The sequence below is a fragment of the Tympanuchus pallidicinctus genome, unplaced genomic scaffold (genome assembly GCF_026119805.1).
Source record: "Tympanuchus pallidicinctus isolate F22 unplaced genomic scaffold, pur_lepc_1.0 scaffold1, whole genome shotgun sequence".
Classification (NCBI taxonomy): Eukaryota; Metazoa; Chordata; class Aves; order Galliformes; family Phasianidae; genus Tympanuchus; species Tympanuchus pallidicinctus.
The window spans coordinates 35,065,721-35,088,880 of record NW_026294618.1 but is presented as its reverse complement, the minus strand read 5'-3'; the positions used below and the strand labels follow the sequence as shown (position 1 = coordinate 35,088,880).

Sequence of the window (23,160 nt, the reverse complement as noted above, 5' to 3'; positions counted from 1 at the left end):
CTGACCGAGTCGAAAGATCTCGCCCTCCTGGACTTATTTTAATGTCAGTACCACATCTACGTGTGGCACGTAGTGGAACCCGGTCACATATGACCTATGTGGAAATAAGAAAATTCCCTTTTCTGAAAGCAATTTTGGTTTTTAATGCAATTTGTTTCCAAGCAGCACCTGAAAATTGAGAGTGCGATAATGAACGGACTCTGGGAAATAACAAAGAAAGGATCTCATTTGCAGCATCTCAGTGTCATCGGTACGGTCTGAGTATGAAGTCTCCTTGGTTCTGGAGTTTCCAAAGTTACTTCTGTTCCTCCCCAAAAAAGAGCATTTTGCTTGGGTGTATCAGGCACTACGAATATGTATCAATATGTATCGATACTCCAGATTCCTGTGCAGGTTCCAAAACCAGTCCCTGCTGCTTGACTTGGCCTGCTTGGTGAATGCTAGCTTTCTTTCTGCATCTTAGTCCTTAATTTACTGAGCTCCTCTTCCAAGCTTTTGATATGTTCCTTAAGCGCAGCTTTGTCCTGCTGTGCCTTCTGATTAGCTTGGCACCTGGCTTCTTCAATCTTGCGTTCATACCACTTCTCCATCTGAGTGGAAACAGCCTCAAAGAAGTACTGCGTAATCTCCAGTGCCTGTGAGGTGTCTCTGAGCGCGGGGCCCAGTGACTGGCCTACAGGCAGAGTGGAGTGCTGCTGCTCCTGGTTCTGGGGCACCCCTGTGTGGTGCAGAGCTTTGTGCCTCGACTGCCCACTTTTGCTGGATTTCTTTGTCTGAGTTCCTTTGTTGAGGAAGTAGCAGCTCTGTGGTTCCGTCTTTGCAGGTTCACTCAAGGGCTGCAAAGCAGCTTGAACCCGAACATGTCTTGATTTGGACCCCAAAAGTTCAGAGGAGGGCAGCTCCTGCTGGAACCTATGGAATGTGCTGGCACTAACGGCTTTGTCCTTTGGCCTGACATCTTGAGCAGGGACTGAAGACTGTACTGGTCCAGCAACAGTTAACTGTTGCTCTGCACCTATAGAACAAAAATATATATTTAGAAAAGCTCTGAGCACTTTAGTATTCAAAAGTCCTTGTATTCTAAGGTGTCTGGTCTATGGTGCAATTTCCCATGCATCATATTATGCATACGCTGTAAAGGCTTGTATTAGTTCATCACATTATTCTATTGGCTGACCATGAAGATAAAAGAGACTTAGAGAGAGAGAGGCACTGCACAGACTACTGCAGATCAAAGGTCTTCACAAAAGGACACATGCAAAGAGCAGGCTAGGTTCCTATAGTCGTATGTGTCTGCTGATGTTTATCAATCCCATCCTTCTACAAAACTTGGAACCCTATGAATGTTGCCAAGACAACAACTTTTGATGCTGCTTACGCTAGTTCTACTGCAAGATCTCTACAGTCCTATGCCTTTTTTGTCTAGTAGGGTATCAACATCCATGTCCGTGCTCTTTAAGTCATGTTTTGGGGGGTTTATACCACGTATATTAAAGAAACTCTCCTTGGATTTGGAGACATGAGCTGGAACTGTGCTCTTCCTGTTTCTTTTTTCCTAAGGAGCTTCCCTGATCAGAGAAGTTGTTTGAACCAAGGTCTTGCAGGTCCTCAGGTGGTCATGATCCCTGAATAGATCTAGTGTTCTCAACTATGGTGTTTCTTTTCCAGTTCCGTAATGAACTAATAATTAAAAAGTGGAAAAAGAGATTTATTCTGTAGCCCTATAATTTATATACTAACAAGGGAAGTGTGTATTTCAGTTTCACATCCTTGGACCCTACCATTACTGGATCCACATATCTGAAAAGCACTTAAATGCAATACACTTTATCCAGCCTACTGAAGAATCTGTGCATAATTCTGACTGGGAAGCTGGAGAAATTTCAGTAGATAAAGTTATTCAGAGCATAAAAGGTCTTGGTTTCAAACATAAAGTGGCAGCATTGAGAAGAGTCAGTGTAATATTAATCAAAATATTCTCAGTGGCTGTGCCTTCAAGTGTTGTCTGTTCCCAAAACACTGTGCATATAGATGGGAGAAAGCACACAGACAGAATTAGTATCTATGGTATTAATCATAGAATGGCCTTGGTTGAAGAGGACCACAATGACCAGTTTCAACCCCCCTGCTATGTGCAGGGTCGCCAACCAGCAGACCAGGCTGCCCAGAGCCACATCCAGCCTGGCCTTGAATGCCTCCAGGGATGGGGCATCCACAATTTCCTTGAGCAACCTGTTCCAGGGTGTCACCACCCTCGGTGAAAAAACCTCCAATTACCTAATCTAAACCTCCCCTGTCTCAGTTTAAAACCATTCCCCCTTGTCCTATCACTATCCACTCTCGCAAACAGTCATTCCCCTCCTGTTTATATGCTCCCTTCAAGTACTGGAAGGCCACAATGAGGTTTCCCTGGATCCTTCTCCAAGCTAAACAAGCCCAGTTCCCTCAACCTTTCCTCACAGGAGAGGTTCTCCAGACCTCTGTTCATCTTCGTGGCCCTGCTCTGGACCTGTTCCAAGAGCTCCACGTCCTTCCTGTACGGGTGGCCCCAGGCCTGCATGCAGTACTCCAGCTGGGGCCTCATCAGAGCAGAGGAGAGGGGGAAAATCACCTCCCTTTTCCTGCTGGCCACTCCTTTTTTAATGCAGCCCAGGATATAGTTAGATAATAAAAGGATCCCTCAGTTAAACAGTTCACCTGTGAATAACTATGATACCTAAGTACTTGACAAGGTTGTACCTGAGGTGCCATCTTGTTGAACGCAGAATTGCTGTGCAAAGCTCTGCTCTGGCACTGGGACTCTGCTTCTTCCCCCATCTTCCAAGAGACTGTTTGGGAGCGCCATGTAGGAGTGCTGGTGAGAGCCCTCAGCAGGCAGCAGGGGCTGGGTGGCTCTGCAGTCCTTGGCACTGTGGGGGTTGTTCTCAGTGTCCAGTGTCTCAGGCAGAGACTCGCATGTGGACAGAGTTGATTTTGGTCTTGATGACCTGGAATCTCCAGAAAGCTTGAGTTCCAGATTCTGAATCTTCAGCATGCACCAAGTCTTCAGCTCATCAACCAAGGAAATCTGTGAGGAAGAGAAGACGCATTGGGTGATCCTGTGATTCACAGACTGCTAAGAACATGCAGCAAGGACAAAGAGAACCTAGCCTGGTATCAGCGGCTTTAGACTCCCTGGGCAGCTTTGGGGAGTATTTAGAGGGCTGCAAATCAGAAAAGATGAGTAACTACATATTTGCTGATGAAAGGCACCTCTTTAGTCCAAGGTACTACCTTTCAGAGTTGCATTTAAAGTAGACCATTCATATAAGTCCTCTGATCAAGACTGATCTGATAATCATAAAGGTGCTTTCTAAGTACAAGCGCCAAGTGCTCAGAACTGCCCTTTTTCTAAGAGGGAAATTCAAATTAGACACTTCAGGGACACAGCTTTATACCAACCTCTACTTTTCTGTTCATTTGGTGATGAGTCCAACACTAAATGACACATTACTAACAGCTGTTAAATTACAAAGGTGCTTAGTTAAGCGTCAACTGTGGAGGCATTTGCCAGTGATCCTTTTAGTAAAGAGCAGGTCTTCTCCCCATTTTTCCCATGGAACTGTGAGTTTAGGTCAGGTTTATGTCAGTTTATGTGCATGAAAATGTATTTAGTCCACATATCTAGAAAAAGCCAACTCAGTTTTTCAGTAGCTTCAGTTAGACTCAGCAGAACACGAGCAGGTGATGCAACTAAATGGTCATTTTGATTCACATGATACATCACTCCTTTCTTGAATGGCTTAGACATTCACAGAAGCCAATTTAAAACATCTCTTACTACAAAATAAAAACTAAAGTTTTTAAAATTTGCTAAGTACTTCTCTTTGGAGAAAAATGTTTTGTGAGTGTAAGACAAAGTAGCTTAATTAGTAGTTTATTATGAGGTTGTCAGAGCAGCCCACCTTATAACAGGTGTACAGAATCCTCTTACAAAAAGTCATTACCTTTTACCAGTACAAAGTGTATTGACTTCTTAATTCTTAGAAGAAACATGGTAGTGAGAAAACATTGTATGTGTGAGTAGATAAATACAATGTTCTCACCCTGCTTTAATGGTGAGATTGTGCAGAAGCTAGAGGGAGAAGAGGATCTCTATTGGATACTGGATCTCTATTGGAACAGTTTCTCTTGTAACATTGGTTAAACAAGCATATAAAAAGAACTTGCTTACTGGCAGCAATACACAGCTTAGAGATGGTGTACTGTTGCCAGTGTCAGGGGGAATAACTGCAGCCTTCTAGTACATGGGGAGTAAAACAGATCAGGCTGAGAGGGGAGAAGATTTCCAGGACACACAACCAAATGAGAAGTAAAGGAAACAATATGCATCTAATGGCTTTGTTACTATTTGCTGATGTTCCTAAATGCATCCTATTATTAAGTGAAAGCTGAAGATCAACTGTTAAAAAATTAGTTGTAGGAATTTCTACAAACGTCCTTGGTAGATATCCCACAAAATTCAATTACAACGGTCAGACTGGGTTCACTTTGCCCACTTCTATTGCAAAAGTTTTGTATGTTTGGTCTAAAAGATTCAGGTGGTAAACAGGAATAATCTGTTCCTTGAAGTTCCTTTGCCCGTTCCACCAGGTTTTACATAAATCATAAAATGGATGAGGTTGGAAGGGACCTCAAAGCCCTCCCAGTTCCAACCCCCCACTGTGGGCACTGCCGTCCACCAGCTCAGCTGCCCAGGGCCCCATCCAACCTGGCCTTGAGTGGCTCCAGGGCCGGGGCACCACAGCTTCTCTAGGCAGACTGTACCAGTGCCTCATTGCCCTCTGAGTGAAGGATTCCTTCCTAACATCTAACCTAAATCTACCCTCTTTTAGTTTAAAGCCATTTTCCCTTGTCTTATCACTGTCTGCCTGTGTAAATCTCCACTCTTCTCTCAGCCTGCTGGAACACAGCTCCCAAGCTGTTCATGACAACTAGCAGTGAGCAGCACCACAAGCCCTACCTGCCGCTTTTCTCCCTCTGTTTTTTCCAGCTCGGTGTGCTGCTGCAGGCGATGAAGGCACTCTGTTCTCTCTGCAGACAGCCGCTCAGCCATAAGCTTGTCTAAAACACGGAGCTGTGGGAAAAGCACAATGTAGCTGAGGCGATCGCATTGAAAAACAAAACCTCCATCTGAGAGCCTTGGAAGTCAAAGCACATTCTGTCTTTCAGTCTTCATTTCTAGGAATGTTGCCAACTGCGAGCTTGCAGAAAGGTTCAATCACAAAATTACCTGATGAATAAAAATTACATTAAAAATAATTTCAAGGATCTTGAACATCAGCGTAAGCAATTCAACAAAAGGGATTTCTACAATTATGAAACAACCAGGTGTAGGATAGTGTTTGGTCTTTTAAGTTTCTCTCTTAGAGCCTCAATCAGTTTAGGATTATTGTCCAAAGAAGCACTTGAAGCCACTTACCCATTTAATGCTCTTTCTCAAGACCATGGCTTGCAATGTTAGATGCATGTAGAATGTCACAGTTCCCTGGTCTTGAGTATTACATTTCAGCCTCATTTTTACAACAGAAAAAGCAATGAGCAAACCGAGACAATGAAAATATTGATTACACTTAGGATATGTTTCTAATGATCATGTGGGTCATATTCTTACTTGATGTTGAGTTTTACTTTCCATCTGGCCTAGCTTAATATTCATCTTATCTTGTACAGTCCCAAACTCAGCTTTTATCTCCTCCACGGTTGCCTCCAGCTGATTCTCCAGTTTATTTATCAGGGGCTCACAACGACATCCATTTATCGGTGCCTGAAAGGAATAAAAAGTTTACATGCTACATCCCACTGTCCTCTCAGTGCACCTGAAACATTACCACAGCTTTCTGTAGTCAGCACTGGACTGTTCCATACTGTGTACTGTATCTCATCCTCCTGATCATATCTTACAGCTCAGCAAACAGCACATTCAGTTGGAAAAATACAGACGAGAAGAGGATTGATCTCATCTGTATGAACAAACCTCAGTGCTGGGGCAGAAAGCAGCAGTGAGGTCAGATCATATATCCTGTGGCACTGTGTGTCATATGAGAAGGTATCACCTCACAGACCTGTATCCTGCTCTAAGAGCTGTAATTCTGAACTGTATGGAGTCTGATTTCTGTTGATGCATGTCTGCAGTACAGCCTCCCTCTTTCCTTTGGCCCTACAGTGCCATTTCACAGAGCAGGGACTGTTCCCTGGACAGAGGAAGGTGGGTGTGGTGTGCTAGAGAGAGCTTCAGAAATGTACTTAAGTTCTGTTTGCTATTCAGGGCCTAAGGGTATCAAAGACGACAGACAAGCAAAGAGAAGGGTAGAGAGAAGTGCTGTGTGTTTCAGGAGATGCCATTAGGGAATTAGCTGTACTATGCTAATCTCTGTAAATAGATCAGATTTGTGTACAAGTCCTATCTGTTCCCTTCTACTTTTCTACCTGCTCATTTTCTCACCATACAGGCAGGGACATCCTTGTCTTAGCATCAGAGAAGTCCTCCTTCCTTCCCAATACCTGCCATTAGGATAATCCCATAATACCCTTGCCTGGAAATTTCCTGTGTTACCCAAGGAGATGCTGGAAAACATGGCAAATAAAGCCTCTGAAACCCAACTTGAGTCATCTTCAAAATCTTCTGAACTTCTTAAATATAGCAAGGGAAAACAATTAACTGTGAATGGATGTAAGAAGCAAATAAAATGAAAAGAAGACTTCCCAGAGGTGCAAAAGGACAATGTTTGGAAAGCAACAACACAGAAGTCTGCAACGTTTACAGGTTAATCTGCTGTCTGATTCTATGCTGCTTCTATGCTGATAAATGTTTGCAGAACAAAATACACTCAGTGGAGTAAAATAACCATCTCTAAACGTGAATAAACATACTTGAGCTGCTACTCCTGTCTGTGAACCAATTTTTGTATAGCTACTGCTTCCAGTAATACTAGAATCTCCAAAGAATTGAAACAGAATGTATTGAGTGCACTCAAGCGCTGAGTTTAAGTAGCAAACATCAGTGCACATACAGTACATTCATTTATTTTCACTGGAAAAGCTCTTTGTCTTTGCTGACAGAAATCTTAGTTTTTCAAAATGTATCGTGGAAATTCCAGTGCTATTCCCAATCACTGTTTCACACATTGTCTCTAAAAACTTACTGAGCATTGGAACAGGCTGCCCAGGGTGCTGCTGGAGTTACCATCTCTGGAGGTGCTCAAAAACCGTGTGGATGTGGCACTGAGGGACACAGTTAGTGGGCACGGTAGGGATGGGCTGAGGGTGGACTAGTGGATCTTAGAGGTGTTTTCCACCTTCAGTGATTCTATGATCTATTCCTTAGCACATATGACATCAGCTTGTTGTTTACCACACCTCATGCTAAAATACATCTGACGCCTGAACAAGGAAAAGAAATCCACTACCATTATCTTATACCCTTGAAAGTGTAGCTGGAAGGAAGAGCATTTGCCATCTGATCCCCTAGCTGTGTCCACTGCAGGTGCTGCTCAGCACATCCCTATGAGAGCACAGCACACTCACCTGCATCACCTTCCCGTCCTTGCCCCGGTACAGTGTGTACAGCTGGTAGGCCCGCACCTCGTGGGGAGCAGGCGGAGAGGAGCAGTGATGTCTGCTTCTGCGTTTGGGCACGTTCTGCTGGGGCCGAGGGAGTGTCTGCTGGTCAGCTGGGGAAATGGGGTCTGAGAGCGCAGAAGCCTGTATAAAACACACAACAGTTTCCTTAATTACTGGCTCCTTATAAGGTAAACCATTCCTGGAGGAAACTGGACAAACTTCTTGTGATAACAGCAGCAAAAATCTAATTACAGCACAAATCCATCCGCAGTGACTGCACAGTGGAGGTATTTGTCAGGACAACAGCCTGATTTATTACAAAGCCTCAATGTTAGCCTCAACAAGAGGATTTCCCCCATAGAAACCAGTTTTGTCAGAAGGCTACCTCGGCTTCTGAGCACGAAAGGTCTGGTGCCCTGGCTCACACCACACCAAAGGGACAGCTGCACCCAGCAATGATCCTTTCTCTCTCTGCTGCTTCAAATCTACCGATACCTTCTCTTTTGGCTTTTTCTTTTTGTTCTTCTTCCCCTTGGGATCCGGGGAGGTTGACCGAGGCTCATCCTTCAGCTCAGTCTTCCCTTGCACTGGCTGGTCGCTGCTCTGTGTGTCGTCAGCAGCTGAGACACTGCCCTGTGCAAAGAAAAGGCAGAAACAGGGAAAAGGTGAGTGTTCTTCCACTTGCCAACCTGCAGCATCTCACTGACAGCAAAGCACTGCAGACCTCCCCCAGACTCCTCAGGCTGTCCCACACAGAGCTGCTGCTACCATGCACTAGTGGCAGAGCCAAAGAGATTTTGTCCCAGTGGGTTTTGTTCCTGCTCCCTTTCTTCTGGAGGTGCAGTGGTAACACCAGGCTGTACCTTGCTCTGCACCACTTCGTCCCGTGGTACTGACTGAGCTCGCCTTTCCTCCTTCAGCCTCTCCCTCTTCTTCCTCAGGCTTCTTCCACGGTTGAAACGCGAGACCTGGAAGCAGACAGAACCATTACTCAGAAATGTCATGCTTCTTCCTGACCAGAAGCTAAGAATAAAGCAGACCTGCTGTCACTTCTACTAAAAGGCAACATATAAAGGAGAAAGCACTCCCAGATGCATGCTGATAGGCCAAGTAGTGCTTGGCATTTATGGCTGTGAAACACCACTCCTGAGCTCGGTGCATCAGGGCACATCGCTGTTCTGAGGCAGAGGATTGCAGCGTTTGACCAAGTGCTCCACTTCCAACCCTCAGCCCCACCTGTGTCAGGGCCAGAGCTTATTGCCAACAGAAGACATTTGCTACATACCTGCGAAGCTTTAGTGAGGAGGAGTGCAACCTCAGGGTTGTTGTGCTGTCTGGCCACCTCTAGTGGGGTCTGACCTGCCTGAGAGGAAAAAGGATAGTGTTTCACATCTAGGGGAGGATTTCTCCACTGGAGGTCAACACATGCGCTGTGCAAAAGTGATGTGACTTGCTGCTTTCATTCACTCAGACTTCATTCAACATGCAGGTATCTTCTACCAGCACTAGAGTTTTCATTAATACAAAATACCAAAGCAATTTCATGTCCTACTTACATTGTTGACAACTGATGTATCAGCCCCTGCCTCCAGCAACAGCTTTACCACCTTCCTGTGGTTCAGGGCCGCAGCCACGTGGAGCGCAGTGTCTCCTGCCTGTGAGTTACAAAGCAGAAAGTAGCATGTGGCAAACCTGTGGGTCTCAGCCTGCAGAACCCTTGGCTTCCCAAGCGATGCTGCAAGGTCAGCAGGCTGAGGGAGCTTCAGTGAGGCCTGATCCGCAGAAGTGCAGAGCTGGGAGGAGGGGGCAGGAGGGTGCACTGCCCATGTGTTTCAGCCAAACCTGGAGACAGCTCAGCTGTACCCCAACAAGTACATGTAGCACCTGAGGGCAGAGCAGGTCTTCCCTCTGCAGGACCGATCGGTCAGCCTGCAGGTGCTCGTGTATTGTGTTACTCAAAAATAATGGGATAATTAACAGCAGGGAGATGCTTGGGTTTCTCTTTGTGAAATTCCCCAAGAAAAACAGGCTTTGGAATACAGCCATGAGGCGATACAGGCTCAGCACTCACACAGTGCCTGGCCCTGTTCGTGTGTACTGAGGTGAAGACTGTAGCGATTGGGTTCAGGCAGCAGAGCCAGCAGCTGTCAGCTGTCAGCTGCCTGTGCACACGATGCCCTCCTGCCCCCTCTCCCTCAACTTAGCTTCAAGGAATGGCTGACACATCCTTATCCCCTTCAGACCAGCAAAAACCTTATTGCTCTCCTGGCATGTCCACTGTCCACCCATCAGGTATGCAGATACAGAATAACTTGAGGTAGTATGGAGGAATGGGGAAAGTGGCATCTCTTTGCACTAAGCTCACACCAGTTGTCTTCAGTGTGCAAGTTAAAAAAAAAAAAAATCACATACAATAAAATTACGTAGCAAATTGGACTCAATGAAGCCCATTTTGTTTGCTGTAACTATCTGGTCATCTACAAAACAAAAATAAAGGTAGAAATTAGAATACATCTTCATGATCCTCAATTGTATGTGGAAAATTTCCCAAGAATACCAGATGATGTGGGTAAGCACCACATCATCTATTTATTTACCACACTTAATACCACCCAAATAGTTTATGCTGTAGGTACAGTGATCAATTACCTCCCTACAAAACAACAATGGATGATTAATCCTAGGTTAGATGGATCATTACTTTGAATTTAAAACATATTTTTCCTCACTCTTCTGTACCTTTAATTCCTTTTACTGCAAAAGGCAGCAAAGTATTGTAAAGAAATATGCTCTTCTGAGGCAGCTGACCATCAGTGAGCAATGCAACGTGGTGTCCCTGTGATGGCTGTGATATCCTCACCTCTGGGGAGGAAGAAGAATATAGAGGAATTTGAGCCAGCAGTGTGCCTGGGTTGAGCCAGCAGTGTGCCCAGGTGGCTAAGAAGGTCAATGGCATCCTGGCTTGTATCAGGAATGGTGTGGTGGGAGAACTAGGGAAGTAATCCTGCCCCTGTACTCAGCACTGGTGAGGCCTCATCTGGAGTAGTGTGTTCAGTTTTGGGCACCTCAGTACAGAAAGGATATTGAATTGCTGGAGCATGTCCAAAAAAGAGCAGCAAGGCTTGCGAGGGGCTTGAAAGATACGCCCTACGAGGAGAGACTGAAGGAACTGGGGCTGGGCAAAAGGAGGCTGAGGGGAGACGTTACTGCTCTTTTCCAATATCTGAAAGGTGCTTACAATGAGAGTGGGGTTGGTCTCTTCTCACTGGTGACAGCATGAGGGGAAATGGCCTCCAGGATATCAGGAAAAACTTTACAGAAAGGGTTGTTAAGCACTGAAACAGGCTCCTCTTGGAGGTTGCTGACTCGTGTTTAAAACCATTTGGATGTGGTGCTCAGGAACATGATTTAGCGGAGGGTTGTTAGGGTAGTATGGTTAGGTCATGGTTGGACTCGATGATCTTTAAGGTCTTTTCCAACCTGAGCAATTCTATAGCCCCAGGACATGGCTAAGCCCCACGCCCATCTTGTTCTGCACGGAGCTGATAAGGATTCAAGACTGCCATCTCCTTACTCCATGTTGCCCTATGTCCCCTCATCCTTTTCTGCGCCAACACACCTTTGTAGAAACTCGTAAATAGGAAATGCTTGTATGAAAAGATGCAAATGTGATGGCAAAATAATAAACCATTGTTTTTAAGCTACTGTTGGAAGCTCAGGCATGGGGTAGCAAAGTGAAACGCACGCAGTGATGTGCAACTACTGGGCAGGAATCCCTCTTTCCAAAAAGGAGCCATATGCAAAGGAAACAGTGTGGCAATGAAGTTCATGCACTGACCTGGTTCTTTTCATGGACAGAACAGAAAGCACTGAGCAGCACCCTAACGATGGGCAAGTGATTGTAACGAGCAGCCACATGCAGACAGGTATCTCCTGCCTGCAAACAGAAACAAAGCATTAAGCATGTCACTGTAGAATGAAAGCTTGTGCTTATCATGGTGCTCAGGGAAGAAATAAACCCAATAAATCAAAAAGAAGCAAACACCTCACATCTCCACTGAGCAGCAGTGCTGTCTTCTCTTCAGCACAAAGGACAAAAGTGGGAAGGTTTAATAATAGCTGGGGAACAGAAGATGCGGGCACCAATTCTTTATCTATCTGATGAGAAATGCTGGAATTATAAAGCCCTGCATTCACATTGTTACACCAGATCTGCTCTCCTGCACCCCAAACCAGTGTGATTTGGAAACCCCACCCAGTGTCACACACAATGAAGAACGTGGGTAGTGGATCGGAGCTGAGCCTCAGAGGGCTCCCACAACTGGGAGCAGAGAAAGTCCCATGCACTCCTCTGCCACCATGCTGCTGTTCAGTGGGGGACATAACAGCCTGGCTTCCACCTAGAGGTCTGCATTCCTTCATCGTGTCAAATCTCTTACAAAATAGGGGGAAAGCTCTCTGAAACCAGACTCACATTATTCTTGAGATCTGCTCGAGAACCTCCGAGAAGTAAGACACGAGTGCTCTGGGAATGGCTGTTCTGGCAGGCCAGGTGCAGAGGTGTGTTACCTGCCTTGGAGAAACACAGGGAAATATAAAAGCCATGTTCAGAAACTGGACAGGAATCTTCAAACCTTGGCAGTACCTCAAAAGAACATCCCCCTGGTGGGCAACTCATTCTCAGCCAAAGCTGTGAGCTGAGCGAATCTGGAAAATGAAAAATGCCCTTCATCCTGGAAATGATTTATCTGGGACACAGTAAAATCAGAAAATGGACAGCATAACATTGCACTGCTCGAGTCTGTCTGCCAAAAGCAAAGAATCTAGAAACTTTTGGTTAATTAGGATCAAAGAGCAGTGTAATGCACTTAAAGAAATAACATTTCCCATGCCTTGGTACTCCTCAAGGCAGCCTTGCTTCCTTTCCCTCCAGAATGCTTTCCTTCTTTAGTTATCTCTGTCCATGCGTACTTTCTCAACCTGCTACAAATGCCTAAAACTCAAAAGGTTACAGAGAGAAACAAACATGCAGCTTTTTTAACTGAGAAAAAACAAAACATGAGCTTGCCTTGTGTATTCCTTTTCTAACCCTGGCAAGGTTCTTATTGCACTTGGCTTCTGCTGGCCTGAAAATGTTTGGGGTTTCTTGTCTATAGGGAGCCAGAAATGCAATCAGACCATGTAGGAAGGTTCTGCTTACTCACAAGACTGCCTCTTCACCTGCATTATGTCTTTTAATCTGTCCCCTGTGCTTTCAAGACACTGATCAAAGCTACAGGGTTTGAATTACAAAAGGTCAACTCTGAGCACAGTGTGTATGAGTGCGTATGTAAAAGAGTTCCCCAGACAGTCCCAGGAGAAATTAACTGGGAGTTACAGGAAGCACACAGTGAAATTCTGTGCGTTGCTGCTTAGCAGGGCCTGGTAAACCCAGAAGCCCACTTCTGACTGTCCCACCACCAAGGTGGTGAGAGGCATTCAGTCGCAGCCCCCAAGAGAAGCCAAGCGATCTCAGGGTGCTTCTGCACATGGTGCTTTGACCTGGCTGCCAGAAAAGCCACCAGAAGGCGATGCCTTGTCATCATGGGCACTAGAAATTGAGAGACCAGAGAAGCCATTTTGGGATTAAGCAGAATTAAGTTCTTCATTTGTCTTGAAAGCCAAGGAGTGAAAGTGAGTGCATGTGTGCAAGCACGCACAAATCCCTCATTTTTTAGTAGCTCCTAAATGGATCCTGTCCATTAAAAAGCACTCAAGTGATCAAATGCAAAGGGAGAGGTTTACGTAGGTATGACATCAAAGAGCAGCACAGGAAGGCCTCACACAGTGATAAAGGCTGCCAGCAATATCTCAGATGCTTGCACTGCTGAGCTATTCTGTACACATGGTTTTCAGGAGAGGTTCTCCAAGCAGATGACTTATGCTGTGTTATAAACTACATTTCCTAATATCCTGAGGCATTCAAGCATGCAGGATTACAAGACTTGCCTCTTAAGCCCACATCTTTGTACATAAATATACACAGAGACAAGCACACCTAGGGGTAGGAGAGTAATGGGTCAGTAGCCTATAAAGTCAGGTACTATCATGTGTTACGTGTAAACATGGGAAGCTGTCTAAATTACCTTTGATACAAAGTTAGATGGACATCACAGGAAAAAATAATTACAGAAAGTTAAAATCAGAAACTGGACTAATGTAAAAGAAGGAACACACATAAAGATGATGTAAGTACAAACCACAACAGCCACAGCTGTACAAAAATATACTTACATGCCGCACAAATACACAAGCACACACAGAAACACAAAGAACTGTGTTGATCTTAAGACTTTCACCACCTGTCTCACTTCTCTCCTTTCTTCCCTAACACTTCCAGTTGTCATTTTAGTGTGTATTTACTGAAATACTCTCTCGCTTGTGGAATGCTCAGAGATCCCACTGACATCCCAAAGCCCTCTTGCCTATAGCAACAGACATGGTGCCACCCATGCAACCTAACCCAGCAGTATGAGCCCTAACTCAGCTCCTACCATTGGCTGCTGCTGCAATTTCCTAAATTATTTACTTTTATTTACTTTTGAACTAGTGAGCTGAAGACAAGTCTCCCACAAACATTAGTGAGGAACTAAAATGCCTTGCTTTGTTATTCCTTCCTCTAAAGTGTTCTCAAGATACTATAAATACCAAAAGAAGGATAACCCAAGTTCAGCACAAGCTTTTGCTGAGAGTCTAAGCTAATGTATTAGGAAGAACTCTCTAGGAAAAGATACTTTACTTTTTTCCTCTCTGGCTTATATTCATTTGACTGTTTAATTTCTAAAAAAATTCTGAATACTACATTTCAACTAGTGCAATTCATATTCATTTTAAATCACACCACTCACAGTGAATGCACCTAGGTTAAATTAAAGCACCATGGAGACCTTCACAGCAATGTTCCTCAGCTATAATTGATGTGCTCGAAGAGCCATTGAGTTCCTCTCCTCCAGTGACTGCAGAGGAACCATGCAAGCATAATAAAAGCAAAAGAAGGAAAAAATCCCAATGGGAGCTGATCTCCCACCTACTGAGATATTCCGTGACCAGAAATCGCCAGTGATGAGAGTCAACCATCTTAGAGCAGATGTGAGAGCACCTTCTACACGTGTCTCACCTTGTTCTTGGCAAGGACATTAGCTCCTGCCTTGACGAGTACTTTGGCAGATTGGCTGAACCCATGCCAACAAGCTTCATGAAGAGCAGTATTCCCATCCTGAGAAGCACACACACAAGAGAAGAAGTTTAGTGCACTGAGTCCACACACCAAATAACACTTCATTAAGTCTGCAACAGCTGCATGTGCCACTGGCCCCTTAAGAAATAAAGTTTTTTCCTTTCCTAAAGCTGATTTACTATTTTATTATTAGCAGAGGCAGATATGAACCAGATTAAAAATAACATTCACAGACATCATGGGTACTTTTTCCTTCCTAATCTGTCTTCAACCTCTTTCTGTTACTTCCCACTTGTCCCAGCAAGCCAAGAATAGCACTGAAGCTTTGCCTGGGAACGTGCAATTAATTACATTTATTTACAAACCAAATTTACAGCCTGAGACTCTCAGCTTCTGAGATAATCACAGGAAACTGTGTAATGTTTTGGGTAGGGCACAGCATGGTCATAATTCCCCCATTAATGAGCAGATAACAAATTCTTACATCAAAAATGATCACGTTGATTTCAAAAATAACTAAATCAGTACCTAATATTAAAAGAATTGTATAAGAGTTGTATGGATTTTTTCTTATTTTAGTGCAATTGTCTGAATCGCTTTCAAAGCATCAGATACTTATTCAGGAGCATAAACTATAAATTCCTCTATGAGACTTTAATACTACTGGTTAGCAACACTGCCATCCTCCAATGCACTGCTTTGCCTGTTACCTTGTCTTGCCTGTCCAAAGCACACCCTTCTTGAATGAGAGATGCTATGACATCGGTGTTCCCTACAACAGCAGCCCGGTGCAATGCTGTCTGATCCCCCTGCAAAAAGAAGCAGATTTTCAATCCCTAACATTGCCACCTGATTTTAACTTAATGCAAACACGTTCAACACACATACACACAAGCTGCACCATCAACACATACGCTGTTTAAATCCAAGCTGCCTTTGAAAACAGTCCCCATAAACCTATCGTTAGTTTCCAAGATTAATGAAGTTACTGTAAGTATCAGAGAGCTACAAAGCAACTGTTTTAGGAAGTTTACAACTCATCACAATCCTATATACTGCACTGAAGTCTTCTAAAAATGTGTCAGTACTAGAAGGCTATGAATCTAACACATTTGGCACCATACATCTACTAACCAACTGTATCTGCGTGGAACTAAAGGGAATTACAGGCTGCTATAATTGGTCACATTGATCCCACACTACTTGCACTAACAAAATAAAGCTCTCCCCATCTGGCTCTGACTGCTCCATCAACCCTGCTAAGGATAAGAAGCATGAGATGAAGTAGGAGTCCTCAGCACCTCTAATGCAGTTACCAATTAGTGCTAAGAGCAGAGGTAATTTTGTGATGAGGACCACAAATGTGAGACCAACTTCCTCCATGCAAGCACGTAAGGTCCATATGACTTTCTTTTCCCACTTACTTGCCACATAGCAATGATAAGCAAGTTTCCTTCATCAGTTCATTTCCTTTTTTGCTAAGTTTCCAAAAGAGATAATGCTGATGCAGTTATCCCATCTGACTGTCCATCTGTCTCCCTCTAACAACTATTGAACTTATTGCTGAACTACAGAGTCCAGGATTAATTCTCAGCAAGCCTTCCAGAAATGGGAGACTCATCAGGGAAGGTTCAGAGGTTCCTGCACCACTGGAGGTGCTGCTCTACCAGGACGTGGCTCCTCACACACCAGACGTTACCTCTCACCCTGCCTTGCAACAGGACCATCTACGTACTGCTACATGCATGTTGTGAAACAGTGAGAAAAGAGGGGAGGGTTTCTGCAGTGCTGTAAGACATCAACTGATGGAAAACCAACCTGCAGTGTCTCCACTGCTCTCACAATGGTTGTTGTTTGAAACTGCTTTAAACTCACAATGCAGAAGCACAGCCCTTGAGTCTGGGCAAAAAAAAACAGCTTCAGAGCTGCACGTGGCCTTTTTGGGAAAGAATGTACAACAGAGGGGTGCCCACCCTGCATCTGCTTACCCAATGTCCATCAAAATATATGAAGAGCAGAGATACGCAATATATCCTGCAGAAAAAAAAAGAAAGTTTGCAGGTAGCTTGTCCTAAATAGATATAAAATTTCTCTGCTACAGATCTTTATCACATAATTCTGGGTTATATTAAAAACTAGACAGATTTCCTTATTTTCTGTCCCGCAGTATTTAAATAATTGGATAATTTCAATCATTTGTTCTCAAAGGCAATTAGTACTGATTTAAAAAGTGCTCTCAGTGTCACTTATGCTAATGACACCAAAATAGTTATTACTCCATAAGGGCAAGACAAGAACTGACAGCCGTTATACTGACATCCCTTTCAGTATCCTCTGTAATGCTTTCACCATCAATAAATCATTACATTGACTTATTTAATGAAGTTGATTTAAAAAAAATGCACTGAGGGTGGGATGTGCTTTTTGTTGTTTGCTCATTTTAATTTGCTACCTGATTTTCATCCTTAGAGGTCATGTATTCTTTTGCTCCTGTCCCTACTAAGGACAGTAATGTATTTTAAGAGAATTTAAACAAACAAAAGAACAGTCCCAACAACTGGGACTTTTTGAAGAAGTACAACAGAACTGAAAGCACTGCAAGTTCACTGAACTTGTGTATTTACTTAAAGATAACCAAAACTTTATGGAAAACCTCCAAAATAAACTATCTCGTGTGCAGTGTCAGCTTCCAGAAACTATTCCTGCATAGGAATCTGTTCTCAAACAAGCCAGAGAAGAACTTAACATCCCGAATTAGAACCGTGGGGAGTTCAAAGGTCATTTCATTCACTTACTACAAACTGGTAAGTAATCCATCAGTCTGTCCCACTCACCTAGCACTGCAGCATCAGCAAAGCTACAGAACGCATTATAGGGAGTAAAACAAGATCATGGAATCACAGAACAGCCTGGGTTGGAAGGGACCTTAAAGCCCACCCAGTTCCAACCCTCTGCTGTGGGCAGTGCTGCCCTCCATCAGCTCAGGTTGCCCAGGGCCCATCCAACCTGGCTCCCAATGCTTGCAGAGATGGGGCATACAGCTTTTCTGGGCAGGTGTGCCAGTGCCTCACCTCTCTCTCAGTGAAGAATTTTCTCCTAATATTTAACCTAAATCTCTCTTCTTTTACTTTAAAACCATTCTCCCTTCTCCTATCATTGTCAGACTGTGTAAGAAGCTGGTCTCCATCTTGTTTATAAGCTCCCGTAAGTACAGAAGGCTGAGTGAGATCTCCCCAGAGATGACATCTGCCATTCTGACAGAGGAAGCTTTGACTTTTCACTTCTTTGAAGCCTGGAAAATTGATCACAGAGATCAGACTGGGAGCACAAATGGATTGCCTTGGATTTAGCACATGCCACTTTCAATCGAGACGGCTCTCGTCATTCACCCAGCCCCACAACAGTTATCACAGGGGGGTGGCACTGGGAGCCATGCATAGGTTTTGCCCTATGCTGCATTCTGGTCCCCAGGTCTGTAAATACCTCATTCCCACATGAGGAAGTGTCAGAGGACATCTCAGGTCTGCCTGTCCTAGGAGAGATGGTGAAATTCAGGAAGATCCCTGAAGTCGCCACAACCTTAGCCACTAGGGCAGGGTTCTCTGAACCACTCCCTCACACCTCAGCATATACACTTTGACTGCATGCCAGGGAAGCTGAACCAATAGATCATAATTCCTTCTGTGTCATGAGCTATTGAGTAGCCCAGGCATAAGTCACATAATGCAGGAATAAAGTGATACCGAGTGCATCACTCTATTTTTAACCTATCCTTCCTCCCCATTAGTAGAGGAGCAAACCATTGCCTGGCCTTTTATGGATCCAGATGTAAAAGAGCTATATTTCTTTCCGAGTCCATACATTCAGGCAGTGCAATCACTGACTCATGTATCTTTTTTATTAAATTGCTAAAATAACTGTCTCTGAAAGTGTTCACCAGAGTTCCACCTTTAGCAAGGCATTAAGGGACTGGTCTAGACAGCCAAAGGAAAAAATTATCACCTGAAAGTGTACATTAGCTGCCCAGGCTATTATGTTGGGCACAGTTTATGGTTCTATTTGCAGGTGATTTACACCTTAGGAACAGGCTGCAAACCAGGAACAATGAGGAGCGATAACTCCAGTGTTACACAGATGTGACCTTGACAGAAACAAAAGAATCAACCTTGCTTAAATGCAGACACAGGCTGGAAGCCAAAAGGACACTGAGGTGCTTCTGTGAGATGTGGTCGATATAAAGTATCTAACATAGATGTAGAGATGTAAGGCACCAGTGTCTCTCAAATCCTTTGCCTTATCTGCTGCCTAGTCCTGAAAGCAATGAAAACTTGGGCATTGCAGCTTGCACAGCACCACAAGGCATCAAAGCTGGGATGGAGCCCAAGAGGCCTTTGTGAACCTCATGCTGTGCCCTGCTCAGCCCGCCTGAAAGAGTTCCCCCTTCAACTCTCAGCACGCTTGCTGGAACCAGTGCCAGTGGTTATAGGACTCACCCAGCTTGTCTTGCCATGAGAGCACTTCTGTGTCAAAGTCACTCCACCATCAGGAAAAACATCTGTATTCAGTGGGCTAGAGAGAGGGAGATGCTGGCGGGAGACCAGGAACATGAGTTTGCATTCCTTGGGCAAAGAATGAGGGACTGTACATCTGGAGTTCTTCATATACAACAGAGCTATTGCATAGAAAGGCCTGAGGATGTTTCCAAAGTATGAAACCGTGTTCTTGACTGAGAGCTTGAATGACTGCTTTCAGCAGAGGGCTGCAGGTTGTGAATCCTGAAGAAAGGTACATATCTACACATTGACCTTTTCCATGGATTTTGTCATTATCATTTCCTTTAGCACTTTAGTGTTGGCAAGGCCAGCTGGTGTTTAGGATAGCCTTCCAGGCTCCTAAACTTTCCTAATTTGATGACTAACTTCAAGCAGTGGATGCAACCACCGGCACCAGACACACAGGAGCAGTTGTCTGTATCATATCTGAAGTTCACTCCACAGGAAAGAAAATAAAGCAAGCAATTTATAAAAGACTTTCAAGTAGTTATTAGTAATTCTTCCAGCTCTCTTGCCTCTGTCACACACACAATAGAGGAATAGCAAAGAGGTATTGGAGTCATTATTATAGACTCTAATCCCTCAATTCAATAAGATCTACTTTACAGTAATTTGCAATATGTTTTACTTTTCCCTTTTTCTGATTAAAAAAAAGTATTCTAACCACATCTTGTATTCCTACACATTCCTTTTCTCCAGAGCATCCTCCAGTTCCTGGACTCCTTTGAAAATGCCTCCCTGTCTTTTCACGTTATCAGAAATCATCAAACTATTTTGCTACAGAAGTGCACCAGAATCAAGAGAAAAAACTCATGCGTTCAATCTCTGATGCAAAAAGCTGGACGGCATTTGCAAAAGTGTTAAACTTTGAAATTATATCATTACATTTACAGTTGAAAGCTTAAAACATTTGAAAGTGAAAACATAACCAAGGGAAAAATAGTCTGAGGAACACAAAGCATATTTGAATATTCTGATGCAGTTGGATACAAAGGCAACTAAATACACCCTAGTGTTTCCCAGTGCCAGTGTCCCCTCCTTTGCTGAAGAAAAACAGTCATCACAAATACACAGCAGGGAGAATTGCATTCTGGATGACAAATGATGATGCACGACCAGCACAACTGATCAAGGCATGAAGAAAATAAACATGAATGAAAGAAACTGAAGCTTAAATGACACTGAATGAGACTTAAATGGGAGTACAGGAATAAGCCACTTCATATATTTACGTTCACCTAGAAATTATTTTGAACCCTGGATTATTTCATTTGAAATTATTTTTCTGCTTCTTAAACTGGAGCTTCCAGAAGAGAAACTCCAGGGCCTCTTCCAAAGGTAACCTTTTTTCTCTAGTTAAACTTTCAGAGAGTGCACACAGGGCAGGAAACTACGCAGAGCACCCAGCGCAAAGCTCGCCATGCAATCATGCACCTCCAAGAGCTGTCATGCCAGGCTGCCAGTCCAAGATTTTGCAGCATGCAGCCACGGAGAAGTGAAGCTCAAGGCAGGATTGATGCACAAGTTTCTAACCTCCTTCTCTCTCTCTGATCTTCTAGGTTCCTTTCTAGCCTTTCTCTTCTGGTTTTTCTTATCTTTCTCGTCCTTGATTTCCTTCACATGGACAACTTTCTCCTTGACTATTTCTGAGGTGTGAGCTGTATGAATACTCATTGACCAGTCAGAGATTGCATTGGGATCCCAGTAAGAACTTTCAGTATTGGCAAGGAGAAGGAAAGAATTAGCTCCCGGGGTTGCGTACTCTACAGAGCTGGACTCCGCCGGATTAAATTCATAATAATCCCACTCCAGGCCACTGGAGGTCATTCTTCAACTAATTCTCACGGCTCTTGCTGTGCTTTAAAGAATGTATCTGTAGAACACGAAGTTAGTCTTTGAATCTCTCCATAGCATTCATCAATTTTAAAGCTTCTGCTTGTCATGTAGCAGATGAAAATTTAGTACTGGATTTATTAGCTACAGTCAACTCCAAAACAAAATATTTGGTGATTTCTTGGTATTAAGAGGAAACATGCATCATATTTTCAGAACTTAAAGAACTTTCTTTCTGTTACCATAATTCTACAGACAGCAGTCAAATAAATAATTTAATTTTCTGTGAAATATGATCCCCTCACCATCATGAATATTTTCACCTCTGAACCTAAATATGTATTCCTGAAATGAAATTAAATCATGTTAATCAACATTTGATGCTAAAATGCCTTCACTGCCAAATAAGCAAACAGTAAAAGTGATTGGAGGCATAATTGATAGATGGCAATTTAAAAAGAATATCATCACTTCTGTATGGCTTAAATAAAGTGTAAAAATGAATTATACAACGAGAAAACATAAAGAACCTTCTTTGAAGACCTATGTAAAAGGAAAGCAGAAACAATTAAGTTAATACCTTTCACAAGCAAAAATGCTCACTTCCTCCTCCTTCAAGACAAGTTGAAACCCACCTTCTAAGACAAAGCAACTACCTAAGCTCTCCTTGTTTCAAACTGGATGACTGGTACTAAATACCGAGCCAAAAACCAAACTACCCTTTTAGGAAACAACTTCAAGCACGGATCTATTCTATTCAGATCAGTCACCAAATTAAGGAGCCAGATCCAATTGCTGTGAACAAAGCCCCTGAGAAGATTTTGGTAGGCAAGTGAAATACGGTCTTCTAGGAGCTGAATGTTTCTGCATGGGAAGGCTCTTCACTAAAATGAAATGGTGCTAACCACTGATTTACTATTTTCCTTTATGGCTAATGAATCAGATGAATAGCCTAGAATTTATGACTAGAGGATTGATAATAAATAAATAAATAGGAAAACAGACTTACTCAAAAAGCAGTTTTCATTGAAACCCAATCTGAGCAAATCAGTGGAAGCTCTTGCAGTACTAGAGCAGCAACCTGTGTTTCTCAGGAACACTGACGGTATTTGTTAGGTACTTGCAATTTTTTCTTAAACACCTGATGAATCATTTTTACTGGGAGATGTCTAAAAACAGAATACATTTGAGCAAACAAACACTCCCATTACACTTGCAAATCCTCTCTGTTTCACAGACAGGTATAGTGGAAGCACAAAGAAAGCAGGAAACAAAGTTTCTTCCTAGAATTAAAAATACCCCAGAACAAAGTTGGATGTAAAGCTGTACCCCTTGCCAGACACAGACTGCTCCCATCTCATGGGGAAGCAGCTACTCAGGTAGAGAAGGAAATCAGTTTTCCAGTTTCTACAGACATTTGAGGACCTCTGTATGCAAATAAATACCTAAATGGATTTTCAAAAGGCACCTAGACATTTTCTGTGTCTTTTTAATCATACAGGTGCCTCTACTAGCCACGCTTGGATTTCTAAGTCCCTTGAAAAATCTACACCTTCTTTACTACAGAGGGAAATAAAGCAAATCTTCCTCAAATTTGTGTCAGTCTACATCAGAAGTTAGCAACAAATCTAGAAGAAATCACAATTATTAAACTACATTTTCATTCATCAGAATAAGGCAACTAAAACCTTGCTACCCATCCCTCCAAAAAGCCTTAAAGTCTGGAACAAAATTAGATCCATTTCTATGGAAAACCATCAAGTTCCAATAAATTACGTATTTTACTGAATGAAAACAAACTACCATTTGCTAAACTCAAAGCTGGTTGCATTGTGCTGATGCTTTACCATACAACAGCCTGACAGATGTGACCGTCCCCCATCAACCATGGCAGTCAGTAGGTTGAGTGTCTAGGCAGTTGTCCAATACACTGAGGCACATGTCTATACAAACGCA

The 23,160-nt window shown here is 43.3% G+C and overlaps 1 protein-coding gene across 5 annotated transcripts in view; it reads right to left on the bottom strand.

The window, feature by feature from the left end:
- Nucleotides 1-260: 260 nt before the first annotated feature.
- Nucleotides 261-23,160, bottom strand: part of ANKRD6 (ankyrin repeat domain 6) — a 109,260-nt gene continuing 86,360 nt past the window's right edge. For 3 of the 5 annotated variants that reach the window (XM_052690428.1, XM_052690435.1, XM_052690441.1), the window contains 13 exons: nt 15,529-15,627; nt 14,759-14,857; nt 12,077-12,175; nt 11,441-11,539; nt 9,159-9,257; nt 8,888-8,965; nt 8,466-8,570; nt 8,098-8,235; nt 7,567-7,743; nt 5,654-5,806; nt 5,003-5,116; nt 2,740-3,067; nt 261-1,015 (listed from right to left, as the gene is read on the bottom strand). In XM_052690428.1, coding sequence (XP_052546388.1) covers nt 441-1,015; nt 2,740-3,067; nt 5,003-5,116; nt 5,654-5,806; nt 7,567-7,743; nt 8,098-8,235; nt 8,466-8,570; nt 8,888-8,965; nt 9,159-9,257; nt 11,441-11,539; nt 12,077-12,175; nt 14,759-14,857; nt 15,529-15,627 — 2,163 coding nt within the window. In that variant the 3' untranslated portion in view covers nt 261-440. Of the gene's footprint in view, nt 1,016-2,739; nt 3,068-5,002; nt 5,117-5,653; nt 5,807-7,566; nt 7,744-8,097; nt 8,236-8,465; nt 8,571-8,887; nt 8,966-9,158; nt 9,258-11,440; nt 11,540-12,076; nt 12,176-14,758; nt 14,858-15,528; nt 15,628-20,904; nt 21,245-23,160 lie in introns of all 5 variants that reach the window. The other 2 variants (XM_052690423.1, XM_052690449.1) reach the window with 2 other exon arrangements.